We start from the raw sequence: 12010 nt of genomic DNA on the forward strand, positions 1-12010 counted from the left end.
ACGCTAGCCTTTAATAATTTCATGGGATTCCCTGTCATGCCACAGTAGTGTTCATAATGAAGCTGACTTCCTGTAACAGAACATAAAAGTTATACAACACTGTTACAGGGTTTTCAATCGTTTCCACTGGTTTGCACACCCCTGATCATGACACCACAATTGTTTTGCATAACATCCTGGACCAAACGTCACACCAGTTTCCCAGAACAGTCATCACTGTCTACTGGGGATTAATTCATCTATAGTGTGCCATGAAGTAATAACTGCTTATTGAAAGCAACGTCACATAAGAGGCACTGAAGCAACATACAAGAGCGGTCTAAGAATGAACATTTATTACAGCATTACATCATATAGTGCATTAATACAGTAGTATCAAGGAGGGTGGTCACATTATACTCAAAATTCTAAACAAATGAAAAAAAATATGTAATTGCTCAAACAACAACGTAGTGTTTAGCTTGGTAGAGGAGCATATTTGAAAAGTCAAAGTCAAAGCGTGACAGTACATTATATACAGCAGTGAAATCAATCACAGTATTATTAACAGGCTGATATGAGTGGCAGGGAAAGGCCATTTTGCCACAGTGCTTTCTCTATGACTTTAGTGCTCCACTGACTGTTGACCAAGTACATAATGGCCTCTAATGGTATTAGAGTGACATGTTAGAAACGGTAAAAATCAATATTAAAAACATTAGGACTACTCAACTGAAGTTGCTTTTCCTATTTAATAAAGTCACACACACGCTATAAACTACAATCTTTGCAAAAAAGGTGCATTTGATAAAAATGATACAGATTTGGTGATAATACAACATTGTGTTTCAAAAGTACAAGTATATACCAGTCTGATACTGTAACCCAGCCTTTATCACCTCACTCCGTATACCCTGAATTAACACAAGCTGTGTCACAGCTGGGAGTGGAAATTTAAGACTTGCAAAATATGTGTTCTCTGAAAACGAAAAAGAGGAAGAGGAACATGCTTCTCTCTTCTTTTTTTCTTTATTTGTCATTTTTAGGGCAGGCTGAGAGGAGGCACTTTGTGGCAGAAATAGCCAGGCTGAGGTTGACAGCATTGCCAGGAAAGAAGCATTAACGCTGAAGTGAAAAAGGGTGTATGGGAAATATTTAAAATTAACATTTGAGTTATTAAGAGTTTGTAGGCAACATTCACACCCACATTTAGCTGACAGTGTTTGACCTTGATGGGAGAAAAAAATGAAATTATTTTAATGGAAGAGCTATTTTTGCTAGTACACTGAATATTTATCATAATGTTATAACAGAAGCAATTCATTGAAATTCATAAAAAACATTTTTAAAAAAAACTTATGGGGGTAGCCATTTTCACTCTTCACACTTTGACTGGCTCTGAATGGTGTTCATAAATCCAACTCACAAACACAAACAAGTAGGTGTCCTGTTTATAGCAAAATATTGCATGCATGTAAACACATTCAGTGAAAAAAGCACGAGTTGAGGTTCTTCTGAGCCCCTGATTTTATCCCCAGGTTGACAACCAACAGAACACTTTTGCAGGCATTGACACTGTGGGGTTTGACGATCTAGTTTCCACTGGCGCCATCAAAAACAAAAAAATGTGTACACGCATCATGGCAATTGAGTGAAAACATTTCAGGAACTGAAACGGCCTTGCTTTTAGCTTGACACCCACACATTTTAAAAGCAGTATGTATATAATTTTAGCATAAATAAATCATTCCTATATTCATTGTGAAACATTGGTCTGATTACTGTAAACAAACACGACAAATGATTGACAGATTGGCAGCCGCTACCAGTTTCTATACTATGTTTTAGTGCCTCATCCGTACATTGCTTTACAGCATAAAACAGGAAGGTGGACGGCAAAATTTGTCTAAAGATTTTAAAGAGTTTCTGGAAATCATCATAACCCTTGTTTGATTTGTAATTTATTTTTCAAAGTTGTCATAATTAGTTTGGCTATGATATACAGATGTTTAAAACTGCTGTGGTGCACCATTGAGATGATTGTAAATACACTTCATTGGGGGCACGGTTGGAACAAAAAATCAAAGCAAACTGAATACTGGCACTCACAGGTCGATAATCTTCAGTTTAATGTGGATATGAAATTAATGCATTTCAGCCATAAGCCTTAATTGATATAACCCAAATTGGAGTAATGGAGCTTTAAGTTAAAATGTTTTTTTGTGCCCTTAGCAAATTTGCATCATGCTTGTCAGATTGCTGTGCTGTGTTTTATTATGTTATTTCCGCTGATGATCTGAAGAATGAGGCGAAAGAATTAGTGGAGATTGAATGAGGAGTATGGTATATGGAGATATTGACTTCCCATATGTTTTCCTGAGGTCTAAAATAAGGGGTAATTTATTATATTATCCAGTTTATGTGATGTAATTTTTGTCCACTTTAGTTTGAGCTGTCCTCATGTCTCAGTGTGATCTTGATCTTTCTCTCCTGCTGGATCTCTGTGTGGAGAAAGAAAGAAGAAGTAAATGTATTGCTGCCGAGCACAAATGTGCTGGGTGTATGTTCAGTGGTTGTGGGAATCTCCCAGATTGCATTAATGCTACAAAAATGCTACATAATGTCCCCAACGGTTGCTACCAGTAAAGGATTAACAGTGTGTAGAGAAAGTGGGATCTCTACCATGGTTTGGTTACATCAGGTCATGCAGGTGTAAAACTAACGAGTGAATACGTGGGGGGCCACCTCAGTCGTACCCCTGTGATTTCCAAGATCAGGTCTAGCTGAGTCAAGACTATGTCCAGTGAAGGTTGAGATCAAGTCAAGACTGAGACAAGATCAAGCAAATGAGTTCTATTCAACCCAAGACCAAAACAGGCTGTAAACAGTAAACATTCATTTCCAGATGTAAAAAAAAAAAAAAAAAAAAAAAAATGCTTAAGGAGTTTCTTGAGGATCAATATAACATAGATCTATTTGCAGCAAATTCTGCACTGTACCTTTCAAAGTCCAACTATTTACTGCACAAGATTTTGACTGATTAAAAACTATTTCTGATTTAGCAGAGAGAGACAGGAAAGACTGAACAGAGAGGGTGGACGAGAATTGACTCAGAGATGCTGCTACAGGGCCTGACCCACAGATATATGGCACACACTCAACCACATGAAAGATTGCGGTGCCCACTCATCAGTAAGTCTGAAGACCATTGGAAACTGTACACAGGTGGAGTCCCTTGAATTTTCTGTAGAATGGGGAAGATTGTTTTTTTGGATAGGTAGGAAACAGTTGAGTCAACATCCAACAGGATCTGAGACCAAGACAAAGCTCAAAATAGGCAGGGACTGAGAAGAGTCTATGACGTTAGACGAGTTGTCTGGGGACATGTGGGGAAAGTAAGAAGCAGAGAGGAAGAAAGAAAGAAAGAGAGAAAGAAGAAAGAAAGATAGAAGTGGAGACTCTCTGACACCCTTACCGTCTGCGTCAGAGTCTCTGTCGGTATCTGTGTCCACAGACGGCCTCTTCCTCTTAGAGCCCTGGCTGCTGTCCTGTCCAGACAAGCTCTCCTCCCCGTCCTGCTCCTCCGAGCTGCTTCCTGGCTCAGCCGTAGGTGATGACTGTCAGTGAGAGGAAGGACACTCTTTGTGACCAAACGATGATTTATAAGATATTATGAATATGACAGCATATTATAGTTGTCAGATGAAAATCTCGTCCCCTGATTAAGTGGACAGCCACAGGTCATTAAACTGAACCATTTAACTTGTCTGGCTGTGTTTTGGGGACTTCCTATTCTTTATCTGAATGCAAGCTCAGTAATGGTTACCTTGCCATTTGATGATAGGGATTCTTGCTTCTGAAGTGCAGAATTCAGAGTCTCTAGCACCACCACTGTTGCATAAATTAATAAAATAAGAAAGCATAATTCACTTAGTTTCACATACACAAATGTATTGATGTGCATGAATGTGTGCACATTCACACACACACACACACACACACACACACACACACACACACACACACACACACACACACACACACACACACACACAGCTTCTAACCTGGTTGTAATGATTTGGTGAGGACAGGCACCTTCCTCCCGTTGGTTTGGTCTGTTTCCCCATTTGTCTCCTCCATCTGCTTGTCTTTGCTCAACTACAACAACAAGACCATTTTACCATGACCAATGAATCATTCAAGTCTGTCCCGTTCCTTCCTTACTCCTGTATTAACCCTTATCAGTCACCCTCATGTTTTTGTCTGTGCCATTATTATCAAAAGAGATATAAAACGGTGCATTACCTTGTGGTTATGATCAGTGAAAGCCTGCTCCTGTTGTTTGTTGGGCTGGGCTGTAGAGGAGGATGAGGAGGGCACAGGAGGGGAGGATGGCGATGATGATAAAAATGGACATACTGGTGTGTGTGCAGAAGGATTTGCCTGTGTATCCCTGTCAGAGGTCTCTTCTTCTATCTCGCCGCCATGCACGGGCTCGTCCCTTGATGCTTGGCTGGATTTGGACCTCCCTCGATCTGATAGGTCCAGAGGCCCCTCATATACCTCTTTAAGCCCCTCTCCAAAGGCCTTCTCAGGCTTTGGTGGTGATGTTGGCACCTCCTTTACCTCTTTGGCCCTAGGTTGACTCTCCCCTTGCTCCAACAGACCCCTCACCCTCAAAACCACTGTCTGCTCTTTCGTAAGGGGCTGAGGAGGGCTATGCCTCGGCCAGGGATGTCCAAGAACCTGCCTCCTCACCTGGGCACTGGAACTGCAGTGATTGGCCTGTTGGCTAGTTGGGATCAGGTTGGGAAAGTGTGGTGGGTTAGGCTTGTGATTGGGCTGCACCACCACGGTGTTCCCCACAGAAGAAGCCAAGGTGACCCAGTCAGAGGTTTCGGACAAAGACCATGGGATAGAAACAGAAGTCGTCTTGATAGGGCGAGGACGGCATGGGACAGGGGCGTGCAGCAAGTGCCTGCTCGAGTTCACTTCTCCACTGGCCAAAGAAGAAGAGGAGGAGGAGGAGTGGGGAATATTCTTTAGGAGAAGATGAGGAGAGATGGGAGCTCGCTGGTCCAGTCCTTCAACACTTTGAGCTCTAAGATGTGAGACACAGAAGCCAAAGAGAGTTGTTAAAAAGTGCACATATTATAAAAAAAAGTGTTGCGACTGCACTCTTTGTGTTGTTGTTTCTCATGCCCCCTGTCTCACCTCCTCTCGACAACACTGCCCCGAGCTACACTTTGTTCTGTCTTCCAGGATGCTGCCGTGGGAGTCGTCACAGTGGCAGGCTTGTAGGAGTCCAGTGTGAGAAAAGAAGGGGACAACAGCAGAGAGAAAACACTTTAATTGCATGATCAATGTGTTTATGATTACTTATTAGAGGGTGATTTGGACAAAATCACAATATCTTTGACTAAACACCTTGATGTTGATATTGGGACAGTATTGTTGGATGATGATTGGTGCTTTCATAATTTATTTATACACAGGACAACAATCAGTATAAAAGTAGATATTATTTGCAGGTAGAGGCAAATAATAGAAGAGCTAAGACCAAGGCCCTTGGGATGGACACAGAATTCTTGGGGATGGCATGGGACAGGGGTGTGGAGCAAGTGCCTGCTAGGGTTCACTTCTCCACTGGTCAAAGAAGAAGAGGAGGAGGAAGAAGAGGGGTGGGGAATATTCTTTAAAAAGGAGATGAGGAGAGATAGGAGCTCGCCGGTCCAGTCCTTCACCACTTTGAATTCTATAAGAAGAAGAGCTAAGAATCTAAAAAGTTCAGGAAATGGCCCCACTGTAGTGTAATACAACCTTTAAAAGCTGAAAAAGACAACACTGCCATATTACAATGTCACCATATTCAAAATCGTGGATGATATTTATTCTCATATCATATATAGTCTCATATATATACTATGGAAAACTGAGGAAACACCACACTAATATTCAGCATATTAGACTATGTAATGGCTATTTGAAAATGATTTGCTAATTGATTGAGAAACATACAAAGTGAGCTCTGCTCCATCCCCTCGTTTGTCTGTGTTCAGACAGGCTTTCTGCACAGAAAAAACAACATGGATTAATGTATGCCAAAATGAGAGCAGGCATGAAAATGAGCAAACAAACGGAAAAACTTCATGTGTTTTGTCCTTACCTTCAGATCTTTGGTCTGGCTGTGGTTTCATTGCAACATCGCCATCTGCTGGTTGGTTGGGGGCTTTGCTGGTTGCCGTGGTGACGAGGGCCAAAGGTCCAGCAGAGGGTGAAAGGTCAGGAGACCTGGCTGCTTTCACCTCTGGGTTGTTGTTGTTGTTGTTGGAAGAGTGTTCACTCTGACCTCTGCAATGGCATGCACACACATAAACACTCACAGTAGGGGTAAATCATCTGAAGGTGCACTATTTAAAATTGCATTTTAGTGCAGACCCTGTAGACTCAACAACAATAAATGTGGAATAAACACAAAATTTGAAGGTTGAGTCTAAATGTCCTATGTTTTTTGTCCAGTTGAGTGTAAATGGCCCTTATTTTATCCTGCATAGTGCAAAATAAGATAAATGCCTTCCTGCAGAAATGCCAAACAATGCACTTACTGCATTATTTTTTGCCAATAAAGATTAGTGCAACACAGTGATATTTTTTAAGTTTCAGTCATAACATTACTGTTGCATATGAAAATATCAGGTTGTTACTTTTGTTATCAGCCCTTCTGAGCATCAGATTGAATTTGCAATTTATCTCAATCAAATTTTCTTAATTGTTTTCAGCGTAATTAGTCATTGTCTTTTCATTGTGGAAATAAATGAGATTGTTATTTTTGAGTAATCACAGATGGTTTGTAATCAAATACAATGACTCACTCCAGTGCTCCTCTCAGACTCCTGATCTCTTCTCTCAGTCTCTTGTTCTCCTTTTTCAGGTTGTTCATCTCTCCAGCTACAACACAGGCCAAAAATCATGGTCAGATTTTTCTTTATTGGAAAAATGATGAATGTTGAGGTGAGAAAGAGCAAAGAAGAGATAGGGGTGGAAATCAAAATGGAACTGATTCATGAGGAATGATGGGAGGATGGAGTACCCAGTATAGACATGTGCTGAAGGCTCTGTATCTGAGAGGCTTCATATTCCTGCTGCCTCCTCTTGGCCACCTCCTGAGTCACTGTACACCTGTCGCACAGCCCCGCCCTCAGCCTGCACAGTCAGCACAGAGTCACTCAGCACCACACACAAATCCCCACCAGATCTCATGCCAATCAGTAGCTTTTTCAAATATTATAATATTATCATTAATATTAGTATTACAATATTTTGGTAGCCATTAATATTAGTATTATTTTGGTAGCATGGTAGCAGATTGGTTTGGTTTACTCTCCTGCAGAGTTAGTCTGTGAGAGTTAGGATTGATTTTGAAATACTTAACGGGAATGATGCAGACCTTCTGGTGCATCATCATGTGTGGTAAAAACACGCCTTCTGCTCCATACAAGTTACAACATATTATACAGATTCTACATGACTACAGTATGACCTCCAATTTCACAACTGTTTTCCTTGGAACACTTCACCTGAAGTGGTGTGCAAAAGGCATTATGAAGCACTCACATAGTATGAAAGAGTGACAAAAAAAATGTAGGGGGTTGAATGCCACATGCATGATGTATCATTTTGCAATGTATGCAACATGCACACATGCACGTACACACAAAGTTCAGTCTGGTGACAAATTACAGATAAAACAAACATGAAGTGTCTCAGTAAGGTGTTGGGCCCCCATGAGCCTCCAGAGCAGCTTCAGTGCTCCTTGGCAGGCTTGTGCCTAAATAAATGAGATTACTAATCACAGTTGGTTTGTCAAACAACTGTACTGGACAGATGGAACACCATTCTTCCACAAGATACTATAGAAACGGATACTATAGTAAGGCTAAAGTGCATAAAGCAAATACACATTTAGGAGCTGAGTGGCACTGCTCTACAGAGATGTGTAAAAAAGTGATATGGCCAGGTGAGTCTTCCTTCAACATATTCTGGACAAGTGGGGTAGTGCATGTGTGACACTGCAGGTCTGAATGACAGACCCCTACACTGAGGGGGTCTGCAAGGAGAATCTGCCAAGGAGCAGTCAAGTTGCTCTGGTGGCTCACAGTGGCCCAGCACTTTATTAAGACACTAATATTTGACATTAAGTTGCTACACATGATATCACACTGGCAATAATATTAAGCCCATCAGTACCTGTTTTCCAGTGTCTTGATGTTTTCAGTGAGTAACCTCTGCTGTTCTCTCATCTGCTGGTTTCTGGTGAACAGTTCCTCCATTCGCTTTGTATCACTGCTCACACACATACACACAACTCCTGCATTAATGTTTGCATCATCACATAACATGCAAAACATAGCATAGAGCATATTCTTGTTCCCTGGAATATTAGTCATCTCTCTGTTCCCTGGAAAAGACCAAGCAGTGTGACTACGCATGTTGGAAAAATCAGATATGGATGGGTTCCAAATAGATAATAGGCTGCTTTATTCTCGTCTGTGCCCTTATACTTTTCCAAGACTTCACACTCCACCTCTCTCTTTTCCCTTTTCATTGACATTCAGTGAACAGGGCCCAACCCATGTTACACAGAGTGCCAGTTCATCACAAAAATCTATGTTTGAAAATACTGACACCTAATCTGACAAAGTGATTGCAGTGAGATAAAGAGCAGTGCCGCTGTGGCAGTGGCTGAACTTCTGTAACACTGTCAGGGAAACTTGTTTACACTGTCATTGGTGTCCAAATACAATAATTTGAAGACCTTGGGCAGCACAGGAATGCACTCACCAGCCTTTCTTGTTGGACAGCTCCTGGACCTTCACCTGCCACCCTGGACAGGTAAAAAAAAAAAAAAAAGAACTAAGCACACATTTGGTGATTAACTGATTAACTGCTCATGAAATGGTTTTGTGGCGCAATCCCTATTTGTTTTGAATGGCAAAATAGAACATGTGTTACTATATATCCATTGTCTTATTGTTGCTGATGCCATGGCTGCTGTGTTCCAATCATTTCAACTTACCCTCCACCTCCCGCTCATGTGCCTCTTGCAGTTTATGGAGCAGCACACTGAAACTCTCCATTGCTATGGTGGCTCCTGATCTTTCAGTGAGAGGGATAAAAAAAGAGTGTGTGTGTGTGTGTGTGAGAGAGAGAGAGAGAGAGAGAGAGAGAGAGAGAGGGGAGAGAGAGGTGATAAAGCATTTTGCATTATGTCTGTTTTTTTTTTTTTTTTTTTTTTTTCTAAATGCTTCATAATGTTGATTGAGGTTGGTCAAGAAAATTCCCCTCTTAGATGACTCTGACTTGACTTGACATGAAAACAGGAGCAAAGGCAGTTGCCTCACACCCTCTATCCAGTGGAAAGAGTTTGATTTTTTTTTAAAAAAATTGAATAATAAGCCCATTTCAACGGCAAGCAGGCTACCGACAGAGGTGAAAGAACAAATCGATTTGAGGGAACTCAAGCATTATAGTCCGAGGAGTGTGCAGTGCCTCCAGAATGGTGACAGCAAAACTTGGCTGGCAGTTGCAGTTTTATAAACCGTCTGTGTTGCCAACATGTAAGAGCAAATTTGGTAGTGATATTGGTAATGTTTGAAACTAACTAGACTGGTTCTGCTACATCTGCACTGTCAGGGACTTTGGTGAGTGGTTTGTGTGTGCATGTATGCATGTGTGTGTATGTGTGTCACAGAGTACCCACATAAAATCACCATACACCATCATAAAAATGATGAGCTCAATGGTGAATTTCCATGCAAACACACAACAATGTTGCCCTGCGAGCTGATATCCTTACATCTGACATGTGCCACTGTGTCTGAACGACATGTGAGATAGTTTGTGTCCTCTCTATCTCTCATGCACACACACACTATCGCTTATGCACGCATGCACAAACATTAAACTATTTTGCATTTCAATCAGTGTGGATCACGCTCTCTCAACATGTCAGGATATGTCGGCCAACGCGCTGTTCACATCATCACACAGGAGCAAGAAGGGACCTGTCTGCTTCTATCTGCTTGCACTGGTATCCCAAGATCATTGCTCTCTCTGTCACACACACACACACACACACACACACACTCACAAAGATGTTACTGCATCTAACTGTTGCTTTTACATGCTAAGGCAGCATTTCTAGAATTCTCATCTTCAAACTATATCACTAGTGCAATTTTCGACTGTACCACACTGTTGGCAGAAACACTGCCACATTGAATGTAACCTCAATGCCACACGCCTAGAGGGGTCATAAATTACAAACTGTGTATATCTGAACAAATTAGCTTGAATGTAAGCCTTTCTCGAACACCGGTTTGGATATTTGCTGTTTAACCAGCATGAAGTCTGGTATCCACTTCATTCACTGTACCGGTGCTGCTGTCACACAAAAACAAATGCCTTGCCTGCACTTCTTCTTCTTCTTCTGAACAAAGCGGGCAGGCAGTGCCCAAAAAATGTCATTTAACACCCTGGCAGCCATTGTCAAAGCTGCACTGCTTTTAGCGAGACTTCTCATTGTCACAGCTTGTCTCCGTTTGACCAGTGAGCGAGTCACAAGGGACCGACTGACAGCACAGACGGCGCCAAAAGAGGAGTCTGTAACTAGATGACAGTTTACCAATGTGGTTATTAATCAAATGCCACAGGCTTAGACAAGTCTCTGCCCTCAGTTGTGAGTGACACTGACTGACTGAACATTTTAATTGCAAACACCGTGGGCAATATGTGCGGATTAACATCATGGCTAAATTCAGAACATAGATTTTGTGAAAATAGATCAAAGATGATAGGGTGTTGATGCATTTTCATATGAAGGCCTCCCATCTATTATGCATGTTTATGAGCTCCTCCCTACACAAAGACACACACACACACACACACACACACAAACACACACACACCATCAATACGAAATTAACCCCAAGCTTCGTTGGAAGCCAGTTCTACTGTGCATGCTTCTTGCTCAGTTATATACAGATAAATACAGATAAATATATAATTATATTAATATATTTTACGATATGATTTAGATAAAAAGACAAAAAACTACTTGTCGGGGATGTCTTTTGGTAATATGGATTTCGCACATTACAGTGTGTGTGTACATGTGTGTACCCCCCCATTGCAACACATACATACATACATACAGGCAGACAGACAGACAGACAGACAGACACACACACACACACACACACACACACACATTAATGAGTAAGGGTAGATAAGGCCTTGCCTGTTTCCTGTATGCTAATGCAACCATTGCCTTCACACCCAGCCACACACATACCTACACAGTCTGCAATCAGCCAAGCTTTTTATTCCAGGCAATAAGCCAATAGCTAATCAATAATACTCACCTCATCCAGGTAAAGCCTCTTTTAGCTGCTCACTGCAAGTCACCCTTGTCTTGCTCAGACGTTCAGTTCAGCTGATATGGACTGAGTGATACATGGTGGTGAAGAAAAAGCGAGAAAGAAGAGAAGGAGAGGAGAAAGAGGTGAGGGAGAACGGCCCACACCCTCCCTTCTCTCATCTCTCCACCCCAGAAAACCGGTCCGAGCGGTCTTCCCCCTGAGGAACACAAACACTGAGGCCCGGGCAAGTTCTCCCTTGATATTCCTGTTCTGCAGAAATCCCAAATAACCGGCTAAACCGGCTCCATAAAGCCCTGCAGGGATAGGGAAACAGAACGTATTGAGAAACAGAAGTGCCTCATGTAAAATCTTGCAATGGTTTGACTTTAATAGGTCAAAAAGTGGTGAGAGAGTTTTTAAATGATCTGTATTCAGTTGAATAAGATCATTATTCATTAATAAATGTAGAACACTGACATGATTGATCACTTAATTGGACCTAGATAGAGCTCCACTGTCACATGGTGGTATACATAATAAGACTGCTGTTAATTCACCATTTACCTATACCTCAAGGCTTAACCCTTCCATTTGGTTGGGCTTTGACACGG

The 12010-nt window shown here is 41.5% G+C and overlaps 1 protein-coding gene across 2 annotated transcripts; it reads right to left on the reverse strand.

The window, feature by feature from the left end:
• Positions 1–334: 334 nt before the first annotated feature.
• rbbp8l (retinoblastoma binding protein 8-like) lies at positions 335–11504 on the reverse strand. Of its 2 annotated transcripts, none has more exons than XM_030054854.1 (14): positions 11403–11504; positions 9056–9130; positions 8821–8863; positions 8227–8322; positions 7070–7182; positions 6852–6927; positions 6146–6330; positions 5998–6047; positions 5194–5273; positions 4285–5080; positions 4044–4137; positions 3806–3870; positions 3455–3596; positions 335–2480 (listed from the first exon to the last, which is right to left on the reverse strand). In XM_030054854.1, exons 2-14 carry the CDS (start codon positions 9114–9116, stop codon positions 2422–2424), a joined length of 1860 nt encoding a protein of 619 aa, XP_029910714.1. In that variant the 5' UTR covers positions 9117–9130; positions 11403–11504; the 3' UTR covers positions 335–2421. The 2 variants fall into 2 exon arrangements, with proteins under 2 accessions (XP_029910714.1, XP_029910713.1); XM_030054853.1 differs by having other exon boundaries at positions 9056–9135.
• Positions 11505–12010: the final 506 nt, after the last annotated feature.

Source organism: Myripristis murdjan, chromosome 7 (genome assembly GCF_902150065.1).
Source record: "Myripristis murdjan chromosome 7, fMyrMur1.1, whole genome shotgun sequence".
Taxonomy (NCBI): domain Eukaryota; kingdom Metazoa; phylum Chordata; class Actinopteri; order Holocentriformes; family Holocentridae; genus Myripristis; species Myripristis murdjan.

Bases quoted from the DNA above. Each gene is read 5' to 3' on its own strand.
- rbbp8l (XM_030054853.1), bottom strand. The intron at 5,274-5,997 runs GTATGTTTCTCA...GACTCCTACAAG, and splicing joins GATGGAGCAGAGCTCACTTT to CCTGCCACTGTGACGACTCC. The intron at 3,871-4,043 runs GTTAGAAGCTGT...TTTATGCAACAG, and splicing joins CACCAAATCATTACAACCAG to TGGTGGTGCTAGAGACTCTG.